The sequence below is a fragment of the Trichosurus vulpecula genome, chromosome 8 (genome assembly GCF_011100635.1).
Source record: "Trichosurus vulpecula isolate mTriVul1 chromosome 8, mTriVul1.pri, whole genome shotgun sequence".
Taxonomy (NCBI): Eukaryota; Metazoa; Chordata; class Mammalia; order Diprotodontia; family Phalangeridae; genus Trichosurus; species Trichosurus vulpecula.
Window position 1 is genome coordinate 32907332 of NC_050580.1, and position 19110 is coordinate 32926441.

Consider the following 19110-nt stretch of genomic DNA (forward strand, 5'->3'; position numbering starts at 1 on the left):
CCCAAAGTCCAAAACGATATCCATCGTGCCCACTGTCATCTTTCACTGTAAAACAGAAACAAAACAAAACCCAGAAAGGTCCCTAAAGGGACCTTTCACTACATAACTGTAGGCACGGTGCCCAGCATGAGGAAAATGATAACGTGCTGTCCTCTAGCTTGGTCAGACCACATCTGGAGGAGGGCATTGCACATTCGGCGTCATATGTTAGGAAATAAGCCGCATCCAGAAAAAGGGGACCACTATGGGGAAGGCAGAAAGAGAGGAAGGAAGGGAGGAAGGAAGAGAGGGAAGGAGGGAAGGACAGGGGAGAGAAGGACTAAGCACTTACTACTATGCGGCAGGCACCATGCTAAGTGCCTTAGGGTAACAAGCATAAAGAAAGACAATCCCTGCCCTCAAGGAGCTTACAGTCTAACTGGGGAAGACTGGGGGAACTGAAAAAAAAAAAACAGGGAGAGAAAGGAGAAATCAATTGGAGGAACCAGGGCTGTTCAACCCAGAAAAAAGAAGACCAAAGGGGGTCCCAACAACTGCCTTCAAATATGTGAAAATCTACGAGGGAGAGAAAAGATTCCACATCTTCGGCTTGGTCCTGAGAGTAGAAATAAGAACCATGGATGGCGACTGAAGAGAGGAAGACTTAGACTTAGCGTAAGGGGGAGAAACTTGGAAATAACATAATGAGTAGCCGCATGCAGGAGGTCTCGGTGTCCATCACTGGGGGCGGTCAGACAGGCTGGCTGATCTCTTACATGGGACACTATGCAGAGAATTACTGCTAAGCTAGTGGGCTTGGCCCAGATGCCTTCTGAGGTCTCCTCCAGCTCTGAGATGCTGGGATTCCTCGAGTCCTTGGGACACCGGGGGGACACTTCTTCTGTCTTCTCATCAGTGACTCTCTCTTCTTGCCTTGCCTCAAAGGGAGAGTCTGGAGCTGCGGGAATGCCAGGGCCCCCAGGTTTGCCAGGGAAGAGGGGGCAGAGGGTAGGACACTGTGTGTGGCTCGTCCCCACCCTGTTCCCTCCTGCGTGCACCTTCCTCCCCACCCACGTTGGACTTGGATGTGACCTCCATGTGTGTGCATGCAGCCCCAGGAAGGGGAAGTGAGAGACAGGCTTGGCAAAGGCTCCCAAGTGCTGACACCAGAGATGCCCTGCGCGTCCCTGCTTAGCTTTACCTGACTTCCTTATGAGCTATTTATTGCCGAGGGGAAATCAGAAGGCAGGAGGAAATGGTGTGTCCTTCCGTGCCCTCAGACGCTGCCATCCACGGCCTCCCTTTCTCCCCTCCCTGTGTCTCACTCTCAGACTTGCATAAGGCAAATTCCCTTTTCACTGACCTTTGTGCATTTTGGGGGTAGAGGGGCTAAGAAATTTACTTTGGACAGACATGGGAGAGAATGGGGAGAAATCCATGAGCGTGGTGGGTTTTATTGGCAAAGTAGAACGGTGGAAATAAGGGATGTAAAAGACCCGGGTTTCCAGTTGTATGACCATTGGCAAGGAACAGCCCATTTCTGAGTCTCAGTTTCTTCATCTGTAAAATGGAAACACCACCACCTATCATGCCTATCTCAGGGAGTTTGTAAGCTAAACTTTTCCAAATCTTAAAGCACTACAGAATTCTGGTAGAATGGAAGCCCCTCGAGAGCAGGGCCTGTCCCTCTTAGGTATTTGTACCCTCCCCCCATCACCTAGCACAGTGCCTGACACATAGTAGGTGCTTAATACCTGTTTGTTCATTGATTATGGAAATGGGAGTTAAGATGTGGGAATTGTTGTTTGTTACCTAGAATTGTACTTTTCTGAATGCCTATATGCTCTCAGAAAAGACCATTTGGTACCTGTTTAATGTGGGCATCAAGAGCCCCCAGGAGTCTTCCCTAGAACAGAGCCAAGGTACTGGCAATGACAGCTCCCACTTCACCTCATTGGCACCAGGCCCCAGGCAAGGGAATCATAAAAATCAAAATGAGAGGGTCCCTCAGAAGCTGTATAGACCAAGTCACTCATTTTCCAGATGGGGAAACTGAGGCTCAGAGATGCTAAGTGACCACCCCAAGGTCACACAGATAGCGAACCCCAAAGGACTCCAATGTTCTTTCTATCACACCATCTTTGCTCAAAAGAGACCCAAGTGATAGAAAAGACACGGTTTGCTCTTCACCAGCACAAATGGTATCTCATGCTGGGTTGGCAGGTCAGTCACTATTCCTGAAGCTAGTTCACACTGAGCTGGGAATCGTGAGTGTCGGGACCATGGCTCAGCTGGCAGCCAGAGGTCAAAGGCCAGCCCAGAACAGTGGAGACAGAGGTTAGAGCATGAGGCTGGAAAGGAAAAGCCAAATCCTTCGAGAAGAATCTCCGGATACGATCATGTCTTGACCTCCTAACCCACCTGTGTTTCTCCTCTAGGGTGAGAAAGGGAGCGCTGGCAGTCCGGGCCTGCCTGGATTCCTGGGCCAGAAGGTCTGTAACAGCTTCTGATGGGCAGGTTCTTGCCCAACTGGGTGCTGGCAAAAAGTAGGCACTTAATGCATGCTTGTCGATCAATTGGTTGATTGTTCATCAGCCCCAGGAGACATGGTGTTCTGCCAGGTCAGGAGGGCCGGGAGGGGAAGCTTCATTCTATAATCTATTCAATGAAGCACAGAATAGTAGAGAATTGGGAAAAACAATTTAATTCAACAAGCTTTTATTAAATACTATGTGCCAAGCCTTGTCTTGGGCCCTGGGGGATGCAACAATGAAAAAAATCATTCAATCATTAACAAGTATTTATAAAGTGTGTGCTTAAGTCCCCCAGGCACCGTGCTAGGGCGAGAAATATAATAAATGAAACAATCTCTGCTCTGGAGGAGCTTACGTTCTCATGGGAGAGACAACAAATGCACATATAAGTATATAGAGAACAAACATGAAAAGAAGGAATCCAAAGTAATTAGATACCAGCCAAGTAGGGAAGGAGGACCTGGGGTGGGGCAGCAGAAGGTGCTGCTTGAACTGAGCCCTGAGGGAAGAGAGGAATTCCTCCAGGTGGAGGTGAGGCACATTCAGACGTGGCCAGCAGTCAGAAAAAAGTCAGAGACAGGAAATGGCACATGTATCATTGATGAGGAATAGAGAGATGGCCAGAGCAGCTAGGTCTCAGAGTTTGGGAGGGTGAGTAATGTATAAAGAGATAAGGGACCAGGGTTCCTGGGCGACCAGGTTGTGAAGGGCTCTAGAAACTAAACAGAGGGAGGAATACACACACACACAACACATATGTATGCATATGTATATATGTGTGTGCATATTTATGTATATATACGTGTGTGTGTGCGCACAAGCATTTTTGGGAGGAGCCACTGTAGTTTACTGCATATGGCGGTGACATGATAATATCTGTGCTTAAGGAAAATCACTTTGGTAACTGTGTTCAGGATGGAGGGAGCAGCTGGGGACTGAGGCAGGGGACCCACTCTGAGGGTTATTGGAATAATCCAGGCAAGAAGCGATAAGAACCTGAACTAAGATCAGAGCCTGAATAGGAAGAAGGGGTTGGATGCAAAAGATGCCGTAAAGGTGGAAACAGCAAGATTTAGCAACTGCTTAAATATGCGGGTTTAAGGAGGGCAAGGAGTGTGAGATAACTTTAAGGTTGTAAACCTTGGAGGCTAGAAGAGTTGTGGTGTCTTTGGCAGAAATAGGGGGGTTTGGAAGAGGGGAGAGTTTGTGGGGAAAGATAATGAATTCTGCTTTGGACATGCGGAGTTGTTCAATAGGAAGTTGATGATGCAGGTCTGAGGTTCGGGAGAGAGACCGGGACTGGAGATATAGACAGAGATATACACACGTATATGTGTATGTAAATGTGTATATGTGTGTAGAGATAGATAGATAGGTAGATAGATAGGTAGATAGATAGATAGATAGATAGATAGATAGATAGATAGATAGATAAATAGATAGATAGATGGATGGATGGATGGATGGATAGATAGATAGATAGATGGATGGATGGATGGATGGATGGATGGATGGATGGATGGATAGATAGATAGATAGATAGATAGATAGATAGATAGATAGATGACTAGCAGCATAGAGGTGATCATTGAACCCATGGAATCTGATGAGGTCATGAAGATAGAAGAGAAATAAGAGAAGGGGGCCCAGGACAGAATCTTGGGGAGTGCCTGTGGTTACAGGGAGCATGATATGGATGAAGAGCCAGCGAAGGCAAGTGAGGAGAGGTCAGACAGGTAGGAACACTAGAAGAGAGAAATATCATGAAAACCCAAAGAGGAGAGAGCATTCAGACAGAGAGGGCGATCAACAGTGTCAAATGTAGCAGAGGTCAAACAGGATGAAGACTGAGAAAATGCAATAATATTTGGTAATTAAGATATAAATTATTAAATTAAGGTGATAAAAAATACTGCACACCCCAGTTCCTGCCTTCTTATACCCTAGTGAGGGGGACTGGACATGGGTACAGATGAGCATAATACAGGGTAGAATGTAGGCAAAGGAAGCATCGAGGTAGCAAATTTGAGGAAGAACTGAGGGAGGAGAGATTCCTTTCCAAGGCAGGAATCAGGGAGGAGATGTGACTGAGACCATGCATGAGCTGGGCATTGAAAAAGAGAGAGAAAGGGAGTGTCCTCCTACTGCGGAGAAGGGTATGAAGACACAAAGATGGGAAAGGGGAGTCTGAGGCTGAGAAATGGTGAATAGTGTAATTTGTATGGCAGATAAAGTATCTAAATGGGAGAAATTTGAAGTAAGGAATTTGAAGGTAGGAAAAGTCAGCGTATTAAATGCCAAACTGGTACGTTTAAATTTTAGCCTAGAGGCTGTGAGGAGACAGTGAAGGGTTCTGAGCAAAAGAAATGTTATGGTCAGAAATGTTAGAAACTCATGGGGATTGCGGGCAGATCCTTGGCCCGCTGGGGGTTGTCCAAGCCCATAGAGACAAATCTGTAGCCACTTCTTGGTCCAATTTTTGCAGACCCACCTTCTGATGAATATTCCTCCAGTCCTGTTTCTTCATTCTCCATTTGCTTCATTGCTCTCTCAAATCTTCCTTCCCTCAGCCCCACATGCTAAGGCACACAAACCCTGTGTCCAAGTAAGAGCCCATGCTATTGGATTAGAGCACATCGTTCCCCTCACACCTTTTCCTCCCCGAACCCTCCCCGATCCTCCGCTCCTTCATCATTCTATGGCATTCTGTACACTGGCAATGATAATTCTGCATCTTCAACAGGGAGAGAAAGGAGATGCAGGCAATGCCCTTGGAGGAGGCCGAGGGGAGCCGGGGCCCCCAGGGATACCGGGGCTGCCAGGACCAAAGGTGAGTTTTCCCCTGAAGAGCAGACCTCGGAGAAAGGGCAGTTTTCTCTCAGCCTTTATCCATGTCCCCACTCCTAGAGAGGCTGCCCTTTCCCCTCTGGCCCTCCTCTGGCCTTTTCTCAATAAATCCTGCAACCTGGGACATGCAAAGACCCTGAAAGCTTTTCCAGTTCAAGTAGTTTCTTTTAGAGAAAGAATTGTACAAATCTACCAGCAGAAGGGACCATAGGCGTCATTCAGTCCAGTTCCTTCATTTCACAAAAATGGAAACTGAGTCCCAGAAAGGATGAATGAGGACATAAAACCTGCACAATGTCCCTCAGTCACCCATGCCAATGTTCTATCACCCGGAGGGTCAGTTTCTTTCATCTCCTTCATTCATTCAGCAAATACTTCTGAAGTATTTATTTTGTCCAGACCAATATGGCAGGTGCTGAGGTCAGTGATTGAAAGGAGGCGTGATCCCTGCTCTTGTGGTGCTTAAGAGCACAGTAGGAAAGGAAGAAGCAAACACAGAAACTAGAATTCCATTCTATAGGGCCATGTTCAAGAATATAAAGAGCGCTGGGCTTTGAGCCGGGAAGATCTGGATTCAAATCCCACCTCACCCGCTCACTAGCTATGTGACTCTGGGGATGTCCCGGTAACCTCTCTGTACCTCGGTTTCCCCATCTGTAAAATGAGTGGGTAGGACCAGATTGTCTCCAACGTCTCTTGCTGCTCTGAAACTATGAACTTATGATCCTCAATTTACGCATAAAGGAACTTTCCCTGACCCTAAACCAAAGCTATCCCTCCCATCTAGCACCCCAAGCTACTCTGCCTCCTCTTACAATATTTCTTCTCATTTTTTTTCCAGGGAGAAGCTGGCCCCAGTGGCCAGACTGGGTCTCCTGGAAGGCAAGGAGACAAGGTAGAGAGGATTCTGGGAACTCTCATTAGGTGGTCATCTGAGGGACTCTAGCCACGGGGTGGGGGAGAGAGGAGGAGGGGAAGATCTCTTTGCTATCCCCAAGACCTAGGCCAAAGGTGGAGGCTCTGGACCTGGGCCTTTCCCCTCTTAGGACAGTTCTGTATGGCTTGCCAAAGACTATGGACTGCACAGGATCACTGTGTTGGCCAAATGATATCAAGGATAGAAAACATTGAAATCGGAGTTTTTTATCAACGTGGTTCTTGCTCTAGTGATGCCTCTTTCAGCCTGACTGGTGTTAGACTGTTTGAGGAGTTGGTCTGGGTTTGGAATTTGTTTTTGTTTGGAGGAGATGCAATATTTTGGACCAGACCTGTGATTTATTAGTATGGAGGATTCTTGGTGAGGAAGCTCCCTCTAACAATGCACATTCTCTGAATCTTGTATAGTAAAGAGTTGGCTAGGGCACTGGCAGTTTAAGTGAATTGCCCAGTGTCACATGGCCAGTGTATATCAGAGGCAGGAAGCATCTCTTGGCATATTTAACCTTCACAAAGGCATGCACCTGACTGTCACCCAGTCAGGGGCCTGGAGAACTCCTGCCTTCCCATCTTACAGATAAAGTCCATTCTCATGGGGGTAAAATACTCCCCATCATTACCTAGGACATCAGTGGCACAGCTGGGATTGGCTCTCTGGCACCCCCTGATGCTCTGACCTGGTAGGTGAGACAGCACCCTGGTGCTCCTCTATCCATGGGTTTCACTCTGCCTTGATCTTGTTACAGGGAGAAATCGGAGCTCCTGGAGAACAGGGACCTGCTGGGCCAAAGGTAAGGACACCGTTCCACCAATGGCTTCTTGCTGGGGGCTCTCAGCCCCTAGAATGCTTAAATACTTTAAGATACTGGGCTAGAGAGAACAGCGCTAGGAAGGACAAGAAGACCCAGACAGGTTGGTCTCAATGTCAACTTGCAGAAACCTCTCTGGAGGCTCCAGATTTCCTTCACAAGAGCATCCCTGAGGACTCTAGAATGCCCTAGCAGAATGCTCTCTAGAGGCTGAGTTCCAGACTTCCCAGGCAGCGGCCTCTGGGGCCTCTAGAATTTCCTCGAGGGAGCCTCTCTGAGAGCTCCAGAATTTCCTCATAGAATCCTCTCTGGAGGCTCCAGAATCCCCTCGAGGGTGCCTCTTATCTCCCAGGCTAGAACGGGAAATTCCTGGTCATATCACTTGTATTGCCGGGTTGGCTCAATCCAAATTCTAATACGATATTACAGCCCCAGAAAACACCATTCCTGGTGCCCAGCTCAAATACCTGAAGGCAGTTCAGTTCTTATGTCCCACATGTGAAGACCAATGCCGGGCAGCTCCAGACATCTTAATCAGGGGTCCAATTTATCTTACAGGGTGCCAAGGGAGAGCCAGGCAAAGGAGAAATGGTGGATTACAATGGAAACATCAATGAAGCTCTCCAGGTGAGAGGTCTTGGCGGCTCCATCCAGGATTTCTGTTCCTGGTCCTCTCCCCCACTTCCTTAACCTCTGTCCTCCAAAGCTCCTCATCCTCCCTGGCCTAAGAGGTGCCAAGAGGGAAGCCCGGAGTAAGAGATTGTGGCTCTGGAAACCATTCCGGCCATGAGGGTGGTCTGCAAAAGGAAAAGACCAATAAGGAATGGTTTAGACAGGACATTTCCTCAGATGCTAGGCTATCAGGTCAAGTTGCTAGGAGCAGGAAGCCCCTGATGCTCCTTTCACATCCTCCTTCCTTCCCCATCAGAAGTTCCATGGTTCCAGGTCATCCCAAAATCGACTTGGGCAGGGGTGGGGGCAGGGTACAGAGCCTTGGATTTCAGGTCAAAGGATCTGTGTTCAAGTCTTGGCTCTGCTGTTTACTGTCTATGTGGCTTTGGGTACATCCCTTTATGGGCCTCAATCTCCTCCTCCTTAAAATGGGGAGATTAGACAAGACAATCTCAATATCCCAAGTGGTCTAGCTTGTTCCGAATGCAGCTGGTCTATAAGCATTCCATCATATGGACAGAAGGGCATAAATTAAGATTTCCTATTGCCCTGTAGGCACCAAAACAAATAAGGGGACCCTGTTTTCTTCAGTACAGGGTGACTGGTATGTGCCTGAGGCATTGCAAAGTGGTTTTGGTTTTTGATTTTGCAAGTTAAATGTATTTAAACGTGCTAGCAAGGCCTATCATTTTTCTTTAAAAGATTGGAATCCTTTTATGAGAATAATTCTTTTGTAAAACAATCACTCCTCTAATTTATGGTATGCTAGAAAGGACACTGGCTTTCGAATTAGAAGGCCTGGGTTCAAGTCGCTTCCTGGCTGCTTATACCTAGATGACTTTGGACAAAGTCACAAAATCCAGAGTCACAGGCCTCGGTCTCTTCACCCATAAAAATGAAAAGATTGGATTGGATAGTCCCTAAGGTGCCTCCCAGATCTGATGATCATGTTTGCAGGTCCAGACTTTCCTTTACTGATTGGCTTAAAGGCAGGCATCTGTGCCTCAGAACCGGAGTTCTGAAAGAAGGGGAAGAGAAGGGGTAGAATGGTGGGTGACCAAAAGCAGGAAGAAATTCTGTCCTCCTTTCACGAGATGGATCAAAAGCTCATCAATAACACTGCCATGCCCACCGACTCACCATTCATACTGAGAGATACTTTTTCTGACACAAGATCTGGGATCAAATTCCACCTCTGACTATTACCACTTGTATTAGCTTAGTGAAGTCACTTAACTTCCCTGCAAGTCTGTTTCATCATTCGTAAAATGAAGGGATTGGAATAGATGATCCCTGAGGTCCTATTCATAGCTTGTATATTCATATTCTCTCTCCCTCTCCCTCTTTCTCTCTCTCTCTCTCTCTCTCTCTCTCTCTCTCTCTCTCTCTGTGTCTCTCTTTCTCTCTCTCCTTCTCTCTCCCTCCCTCCCTCCTTTCTCTCTCTCCCTCTCTCCCTCCTTCCCCCTTTCTCTCCTTCCCTCCCCCCATCCCTCCCCCAACACCCCCCCACACACACCTTTTCACAGATCAAAGACACCATCAGTCCTTAAGCTCTATACCCCCTTGGTAACTAAGCTTCCGAACTCTAGTCCCCTCAGCTACCTGCACCCAGTTCCTCCATGCTGACTTCCAAGATGAATACCAGCATCAGGGAAAAAATCCTGATACTTTCCCTTATAGTTCCTGATTGAGGTGGAAGGGATAAAGAGAATCACATTTTAAATTTTATTATTTCTTTTTCAACTGACAAGCATTCATTTTTTTCTCTTTCCCATTTCCCCTCCACTAAATAAACAAAGAAAAGAGAAAAAAAAGTTAAGACCTTGGAATTGGGCTCCAGCCTAGTCAAACAAGCAACGTGAATGCACACATGGGCCATGGTCAAAAATATAGAAAGAGAATCATTCTTGCCACAGGCAGCTGCGCCAGCTGCTTTGGTTCTAATAGCATCTGTGATCTTCAGCTCCAACAAAAGGAGCCTGGCATCAGCATTGGGAGGACTCTGACAAAAAAAACCCCAAGGGTTGGGGGAAGGAGTGCCCCATATAGGAGCGCTACATGTGGCAGACAGAATGCTAGATTTGGAGTCAGGGTACCCACCTCTGACATTTACTGGCTACATGACGCAGGACAAGTCTTAAATCCTCTAAGCCTCAGTTTCCTCTTCCATAAAACAAGTGGCTGGATGGCCTCTAAGGTCTCACCCAATTCTGGATTAATAATTCTATGACTGCCGAAGATTATTGAATAAAGGGCAAAATACTCCCATTTATGACTGCTTAGGAAACATCCCAGACCCACCCCCTACCATTATCACCCAGACCAACCTAAGAGATTCCGGGTCTTGTCCAGTGGGAGTGTTGTGATTGGATAAGTTTCTCAAATAAATCTTGATTTGCCAAACTATTAACTTTGTGGTGGTTGCCTTGCAGGAGATCCGCACATTGGCCTTGATGGTGAGTGCCCATTCTTTGCTGCCTCTTTGTCCGTGGATGGGCAGAGATGCCCAGGGATTGGCTTGGGGAGCAGGGTTGGGCATCCATTCTTCTCACCTTTGGAAAGCTGGAACTAGTTTGGAGGGAGAGGAAGGTGATACCCGGGGTTGATGAAATGATGATGGGTGGGCAACTCAAGTCACAAGAAGGAGACAGGACAGTGTGATCATAAGGCCAGGAGTCAAGAAGGCTGCCTCCAAGGCTATGGCCATGATCTACCCTATGTGGTGTTCCATGGACATATCACTTAATGGTCCCTGTCAAACTCTCATGTTTGGGGAGATGATGAAGGCCAGAGTGCTGCTAATAAGTATATCAGGAGATTATCATGTTTCTTTTTATTACTGGGTCCCATAAAAATGAATTCCAATCCCCATGTTCTTCTTCTGTAAAATGCAGAGGGGAGGGGCAAAAAGGAAGAAGAAAGGCGATGAGTGAACTCCATGATCTCTGAGGCCCCTCTCAGCTGATTTCTAGAGCTCAAATGAGAGAAGTTACCTTAGGTAACTTGGAGAAAGGTAATGTGGTGAAGGAGAAGAGAAGTTCCAGCCCCCAAATATCTGTAGCAGCATTTCATGACTTTCTCCTTTCTGTATGGTCTCATTTGGCCTTAGTTCTGAGTTCAGAAGGAAGGAAGGCAAGAAGGAAGGAAGGTAGGAAGGAAGAAAAAAGGAAGGGAGGAAAGAAGACAAAATCCAACTAATTTCAACTCACTCTCATTTTTTAAAATGCATCTATGCCACATTAACAGCTATGGCATAATGGAAAGAACACCAAATTTAAAGTCAGAAGATCTAGTTTCAAATCCTGGGTTCTGTCACCTATGTGACCATGGGCAAATCATATAACCTCAATGGGCCTCTATTGTCTCTGCCATAAAATGGGGAAAGTAGACTAAATGACCTCTAAGACTTTTCCAGCCCTGTGATCTTATGATGCTATATGACCTTGGTCATTTAGCCTCCCTTGGTCAAAGTCTAAAATGATGGGTTTGGACTAGATGACCTCTGAGACCCCTTCCAACTGTAAATCAAGGAGGGCATACAGTGATCATTATGTATCCATTGTCTGATGGTGTGACAAAAGACCAATGGTCAGGGAGTGTGAACTGATATAATTTTTTTCATGGAAATAAAACCTTTTATGCCTTATGATTCTTCTACTCAGTATTAAATTAAGTATTAAATAATATTAATTCAGATTTTTTCAAAAGTGCTTCATGTGATAGAGTAGAATTCAGTTTCCTTTGGTTCAACTAAAGATCCTACTTCAAGATCCATCTTTTCCCCCCTAGGGACCTCCTGGACTCCCAGGGCAAACAGGCCCCCCAGGAGCTCCCGGTGTACCAGGACAAAAGGTAAAGCATGTCTCCAGTTGTGGGGAAAATCCATCAAAAATTCCAGAAATACCAGAATATCATTAGCTGCAGCTGCCTTCTTTCTCTTGTTCCATGCCTATCCTGTAATTCTCCCAGGTCCCTTCCCACCCTCACCGCTCCCACATATGGCCTATAATTTTCACCAATACCTGAAGTTCCTTATCACCCGTTAGACAGTCATTTTCCTCCGTCTGTCCTTCCTGCTATGTAATTCTTGCTTTTTGTCTCGACTCTCCTCCCATTCATATTCCCTTTGGATTTTAATTATATTCTTGTGGAATCTGAGACAGGTAGAGCTGCTTCAGCTATTGGACCTCATGAACCACACATCAGTTCACTTTTTGTCTCAGGGACTGGAGCAACCCAATCTACTCTTTAGGGAAACCTTTAAAACTTAGGAATCTATTCAAAATGGCAGCCCAGTTCAGTTCCCAACTTCACTGATCTATGGTGATTACTACCATGAGAAACGTGCCCTCACGTCACAATAAAAAAAAAGAGTGGAAAAGGCTTTGAATAGACTGACTTATTATTCTCTGCTTCAGGGGGAAATTGGTCTGCCAGGTCCTCCAGGACATGATGGGGAAAAGGTAAGAGCATATCTCTAGGTTGATACAATGGCTCCCTGACAAACCATCAAAAATGACTTCTAATTTAAAGAGGCCAGAGTAATCTGTGGGGCCAGACTCCCAGATGTGAATCTAAATTTGGAGGCTTGAGAAAAGGTTGCTTAACCCCTCTCAGCCTCAGTTTCCTCATCTGTAAAGTGGGGATCACTGAAGCACCTGCTTCACAGAGTTATTGTGAGGATTCAGTGAAATAATATATGTAAAGTGCTTTGCAAGTTTGAAAATTCAGCATAAGTGTTAAACTATTCTTGTCATTGGCACATATAAGCAAGAGTTGCCTCTATTTGCTTTAGGGACCTCGAGGAAAACCAGGAGAGATTGGGCCCCCTGGTCCCCAAGGGCCACAAGGAAAAGATGGACCTCCAGGGTTAAAAGGAGAAAAAGGAAATATGGGGACACCTGGAGAGAAAGGGGAGGCAGGACAAGTTGGCTCCCCGGTAAGTGAGCAGAGATAAGTTGTTAGCCTCCTTCAACCCCACCCACTCCCATCCCTCCTCTCTGCCCACTGCTCACAAGTAAGTGCTTATGAGTGCATGCTTTTAGAGAGACAGAGAAGATGACAGGAAGCACCCTGAGGTTGGAGTCGGGAGGCCAGGGTTCAGAAGAGCCAAGATCTGTCACTGGTCAGCTGAGTGATCTTGGGCTTCAGAAATCTAAGCCTCCATTTCCCCATCTGTAATAATGAGATAATAGTAATATTCATACTACCTAGCTCAAAGGAAAATGCTTTCTGAATCTCAAAGCTCTAAGTTTAGATGAAAGGCATTGTGGTCAAAGCCAAGTGAACCCCTCACTTTCATTCTGTGACATCAAGTACTGTTCAGGACCAGGAATTTGAATCCAGAAATTAAAGCCCCACTCCCCACGCCAAGATTTCTCCCTTTTCTTCCCCAATGAAGTCAGTTTAGGATAGCGAAGAGAACAATGAACCAAGAACCATCTGGTCAGAATGCTCAGTGGAGCAGTAGATAGGTCTTAGAATCAGGAAAAACTGAGCTCAAATCCAACCTCAGGCACTTACTGGCTTTGTGACCTTGTACAAGTCACTTCACCTGGGCTTCAGTTTCCTCGTCTGTAAAATGGGGATGATAATAATAGCATCTACTTCCCATGGCTGTTGTGAGGAGATAATATTTGTAAAGCACTTAACACAGAGCCTGGCACACAGTAGGTGCCTAATAAATATGTGTTTTCTTCCTTCGAGATGGAAGCGACCTTAGGAACTAGAGGATTCAGAACTAGAAGGGGCCTCAGAGGCTTTCTAACTCAAACGTCACATTTCCCAGGTGAGGAAAGTGAGACCCAGAGAGCGGAAGGGAGTAAAGAGCAGAGGAGCATTACTTCTCTTCCACCACACTGCTTAGGCATTTAGGTGGCGCCATCGTGCACAACGCGCCAGGCCTGGATTCAGGAAGACTCCTCTCCCTGAGTTCAAATCCAACCTCAGACGCTTGCTAGCTGTGTGACCCTGGGAAATTAACTTAACCTTGTTTGCCTCAGTTTCCCCATCTGTAAAAATGAGCCGTAAAAGGAAATAATAAGCCACTCCAGCATCTTTGCCAAGAAAACCCCAAATGGGGTCGTGAAGAGTTGGAAAGGGCTGAAAAACAATAGAACAAAACAACAACAAACAACCACATTGTTTTTTCAGCCAGACCAGCCCTCTCATTCAATAGATGTAGAAAATGAAACCCAGAGATGCAGCTTGACTCGGCCCGAGACCACACAGCAAACCCAGGGCCCTCATCTCCCAAGCTCATTGCTCTGTCCCACACTGCCTCCGGGAGAATTAGCCATGCATTTGTCAACAAGCAGCTAATGGGATTACCCATGCCCTCCCTGCCTGGTACACCAGGTTATTGTTAAGTATTTAATGAAGTGTCTCTTCAGTGAAAAGAATTTGATAAAGTATGAAGCAAATGTGAGACATTAATGTTGATGTCCTGGAAGGAGCACAGACTTTGGAGTGACCAGACCCAGGTTCAAATCCTGGCTTTGCCACTTGCTCCTTGTGTGGCCTTTGGCTTTGGATTAGATTGCCTCTAAGGTTCTTTCTGGCTGTAAGTTGGATGGCCCTCTCATTCATCCATATATCTTTGGAGCCTGAGGACGACTGAGGATAGCTCAGAGGGTAGGCATTGCTTTTTTTAATGCCTCAAGAAGTTGCCTGAGAGTACTCCTTCCTCTCTCTGCCTCCATTTTTCCATCCTCAATAGGGGCACACTCTTACCCTTAACAAGAAAGGGAGCCGTGAATGCATGCCACAGAAGCGCTTTGAGATAACCAACCCTAAGCTTAACTAACTAATCTCCCATCTTTGTCAATCTGTAGGGTCTTGATGGCCCCACCGGAGAGAAAGGAGAACCAGGTGACCATGGGAGACCAGGAGCCGCAGGATTGCCCGGTCCAATTGGGCTCCCAGGATTTACAGTAAGAGGGTCCTACCATGAGGATGTCTTGAGGCAGGTGAAGGTGGAGGTGGAGGGTGTCACGGCTCCTGGGGTGCTGCTGGCTGCTGCCAGGATCATGCCATGAGCCAAGGACTGCACTAACCCCCATCCTTCAAGTTGAGGTTGGGAAGTAGCCCTCTGTGATGCTAACCACTAACTGATGCCTTCCATGTTGTGAGTTTCCATTCCTGCAGAAAGTATTTCAAAGATTAGAAAGGGACTCCAGTGGTAGCTCACTATAGATACACTATGCTGCCTTACAGTTTCCTCTCTAAGGGATTCCCAGATTTCACAGAATCACAGGGACAATGCGGTGGGAGGGGGGGGGGGTGGGTAATAGGCAGAGAATCTGTTTTGGGATCAGGAAAATAACCCAGGGTCAAATCTTGACTCTCGCATATATTGACTGTGTGATCTTGGGCAAATCTCACTAAGATTATAAATTGAAGAACAGATGTTCCTCTGCGTTGGTAGAGGGAATTTCCTTCCTGGGAGTTCCTGATGATGATGAAATCATAGGGTTAGTTGGGAGGGGGAGGAATTAATCCTTTTTGGAAGTAGGCAGTCTGAGAACTTGGGTTCAAATTCTGACCCTGCTGCTCACCACCTGTGCAACCTTGGAATCTTAGGCAAGTGACAGAAGCTCCCTGGGCTTTAATTTCCTCATCTGTAAAACAAGGGGACTAGAGTCAACAATCTCCACGGGCCTTCCCACCTCTAAATCCCGGGAAGCACAAGGCCGTCTAGTGCAAACGTTCACCCAAGACAAGAGTCTTTCTGGAGAACCCCTTATAGATGGTTATTTGAAAAATTATTATATATTTTTATTTAGTTTCTTATAAAATTTAATAAATTACTCAGTTTTTAAAAAATTTAATAAATTATATATTTTTATTGTTTTTATTTTATTTATTATTTTATTTATAATTTATTTAGTCTTTTCAATTACCAATTTCCCCCATCTAGACCTTTACATTGAAAAGAAAAACAAAATTCTTCTATCAAATATATATAGTCAAGCAAAACAAATTCCTATATTGACCATGTCCAAAAATGTGTCCCATTCTACTTCTTGAGTCCATCACGTCTCTCTGATAGATGGGTACTTGGCCTCTGCATACAGTCTGTAACGAGGAGCTCCAGTTTCATGAGACAGCCCATTCTGGAGCTGGACAGCTCTAAGGGTTAGGTAGGTGCTTTGTGTACTGACCCAACATTTACCACCTTTGACTTCCACTCCGTGGCCCCATGGTAGTTTTTCCATCTGGGACCACATAAAATAAGTCAGCCCTTCTTTTCTCCAGGTTAAATATACCAATGTCTTTCAGCGAATCCTCATGTCACACAATCCCTCCTTGGCCTGATCATCCTCATCTAGATGTGTTCCAACCTGTCAAAGATTTGAGGTGTTTAATGAATGTGCACACAGTAGGCGCTTTAGTAAATGTTTGTTAATTTAATTAAGTTGAATGTGGGTTCACACGGATATGGCTATTCACACCAAGGTATTACATTCACAGGGAGAGAAAGGAGAAGCTGGAGAGAAGGGTGACCCAGGAGCAGAGGTAGGTCGGCTCTCCTCCTCCTCATTCATGAAGAATAGCTTTATGGGGAACTAATTTTCCTCACTGTTGGAACACGAGGATTCTACAGGGCTTTCCTAAAGTCTGGATACATAGGCAAAAGTGCATATTTTCAAGAAATGAAATGAATGAAACTTTTATTTAATTGGAATATTAACAAATAACATCTTCAATATGATTTCCATCATTTGTGTTTCAAAGGTTGATGTGCTTTGCAAGATTCATGTGAATTCGATGCATTAACTCCATATTGCCATCAATTGCCTATGTGTCCAGACTTTAGGAATGCCCTGTACAAGGTGCATCAACTCTCCCTTGTTTGAAGGATGTTCACAGTTACTTGATAAGAATGGAAGAACTTCCCCTCCCCAGGAAGCCCCATTGTCTATCCTAGGATTTGGTTCTTGACTAAGATTCAAGGATTATTAGTGGAAGGATGTGACTGCCTTTTGTGACATCACCCCTGAAGTTAGGGACGGACAATATAGTTCACCACAGCAACCCATCAGGCTCTACTATTCATTAATTTATCTAAAGCTTTTGTGTGTGTGTGTGTATGCATATATGTATAAACACATATGCATTCATGCAAATAGGCATATATGTATGTATACATGCACATTCATACAAGTAGGCATATATATGTATGTGTGTGTATCCTGTAATATGTTCATTTGGTACCATCATAGTAGAAGATAATAACTTTAGGCTCTGCAGAGAGAGGCCAGTAGACGTGATGGCAAGCTGGACAGGCGTCATGTGTGAGCCCCATGACGAGCCACATGTCTAAAATTTGATAGGCAGTAGCTCTAATCATGGAGAGGCTGACCAACAGGTGAATTCCTTTGGCCATAGCATCTCATTCAATCACCTCTGGAAGCATGGAGGTGTTGGGATCTGTCGATGCAGAATGAACCCCCTCCAACAAGACCGAGTCTCCTTAAACTATTTATAACAAAGGATACTCGGGTCTTTAGAACCAGACATTTAAGGGCTTAGTTCCCTAAAAGAAGTTTGTTAGGGCTACAAAAGACCTTGGAAATCATCGCATCCAACCCAGGGATGGGCTAGTAAGTGTTTAACAACCAGCTCTCCAAAAATACACAACACACTTTTAAGTCAAATCTGCATTTTCTCTAGGACTTTCCTAAGTCTAGACAATCAACAAAACAAAGTCCAGCTGTGTTTTGTAGCATTCATTGATTTCCAAGGTATACATGCTCACTGCTGAAAATTTAACAATCTGCTCCCATGAGCAGGTATGGGTTTGCTCAAGACCACCCCGATCCAGCCACCTGATTTTACAAATGAAGAAAATGGGCCCCAGAGAAGGGAAGTGACTTGTCCAAGGTTACCCACTCACTAAGAAGCAAAGCAGAGACTCAAACTTGAAGGCAACGAGGTGATACAGTAGATAGAACATGGGTCTCAGAGTCAGGAAGACCCAAGTTCAGACACTTATTAGCTGTGGGGCACTGGACGAGTCACTTAACTTCTGTCTGCCTCAGTTTCCTCATCTGTAAAAAGGGGATGATAATAATAGCGCCTACCTCCCAAGGTTTGTTGCAAGGAGAAGATGAGATTACTGTTTGTAAAGCACTTAGCGCAGTGTTTGGCACACAGTAGGCACTTCATATTTGGGGGGGGAGGGAGTGATGAATGTCCTCTGGACATTCTCTGTTTTTCCCACATCTTTCTACTCCTTCTTAACTTTGGAGTTCCAACCCAGCCCTGGTCTTTTAAAGTGAACCCTACAGCTTTGGCTTTGAAAGCCCCTTCCCATCCCATGATTCGATGACGTTGTAACAAGGCCTTCTGTGCATCAGAATTATTTGGCGAAAGCATTGCTTTTCTGATATCTTCCTCCTCTGGTTTCCAGGTGTCTGGACCACCAGGGCCCCAGGGCCCCCCAGGACCTGCAGTAAGTTCTTGCTCTTGATTCTGGGCTAGCGGACGATGAAGGCATTTCAATCCAACTATGGTCTCCATGATTCCACGGGCTTCCCATTGTCACCGGTTGTTGTTGACATCTCCCTTGGGTACCCTCCATCTTATTTCCCTCCAAGGAGGAAGCATGATGGAGTATCAGTGTATTCTGAGTGAGAAGAACTAAGTGGGTTAGACAATTAGCTGTGTGACTTTGAGTGCTCCCTTACCCTCTCTGGGCCTCCGTTCCCTCATCTGTCAAATGAGGGGATTGGATTAAGTGATGTCCGAGGTCCTTTTCAGATATAAATCCTGTGATCCCATAACTCTTCACATACAGAAGCCCTCTACCTGTCCTGCTCCCTTTCCTTATTCATATTAAGTGACCTGTAGCTCCCCACCCCTGCCCCAAGACAAGTGTAAGCTCCTTTAATGCAGGCACTGCTTCTTTCCCCAGGATCTAGCACACATACTAACACATAGTAGGTGCTTAATCAGTCTCTGTTTAATTGAACTGAATCTCGGTAACGCTGAGGAGCTTTGTCCTGAGTAAGAACAAGACTTTTTTAATGAAATGGGGAGCCATTGGCTCAGGTTGTGACATCTGGTGTACTGCCTTCAGGACCCCATCTGTCAAGAATGGTGCCCAGTATTTACTTAACCCTTTACTGTGGGGCATCTGATCCTCCCCTTCCTGTCTGCCTGCTCACATGCTAACAAGTTGGCGAGGACCTCAGGATTAAAATAGAAAATGACCCATTTAAAACAAGCCCTGCTGGGTCGGTCTTTCCGTGGTTGTACTTCAAAGGACTTGTCCAGAACACCACAGTGTTCCAGCCAGGCCCTCTGCAAAATAAATCAATCAGCATGTA

General features: G+C 45.7%; 1 protein-coding gene across 1 annotated transcript in view; it reads left to right on the forward strand.

Annotated features, from left to right (window-relative positions):
- Window positions 1-19110, forward strand: part of COL13A1 (collagen type XIII alpha 1 chain) — a 206236-nt gene that overhangs the window by 161175 nt on the left and 25951 nt on the right. Inside the window, exons 21-34 of the mRNA XM_036736467.1 lie at window positions 925-929; window positions 1474-1486; window positions 2418-2471; window positions 5257-5343; window positions 6202-6255; window positions 7043-7087; window positions 7664-7732; window positions 10210-10233; window positions 11567-11629; window positions 12196-12240; window positions 12573-12716; window positions 14611-14709; window positions 16250-16294; window positions 18192-18233. Coding sequence (XP_036592362.1) covers window positions 925-929; window positions 1474-1486; window positions 2418-2471; window positions 5257-5343; window positions 6202-6255; window positions 7043-7087; window positions 7664-7732; window positions 10210-10233; window positions 11567-11629; window positions 12196-12240; window positions 12573-12716; window positions 14611-14709; window positions 16250-16294; window positions 18192-18233 — 789 coding nt within the window. The remainder of the gene's footprint in view (window positions 1-924; window positions 930-1473; window positions 1487-2417; window positions 2472-5256; window positions 5344-6201; window positions 6256-7042; window positions 7088-7663; window positions 7733-10209; window positions 10234-11566; window positions 11630-12195; window positions 12241-12572; window positions 12717-14610; window positions 14710-16249; window positions 16295-18191; window positions 18234-19110) is intronic.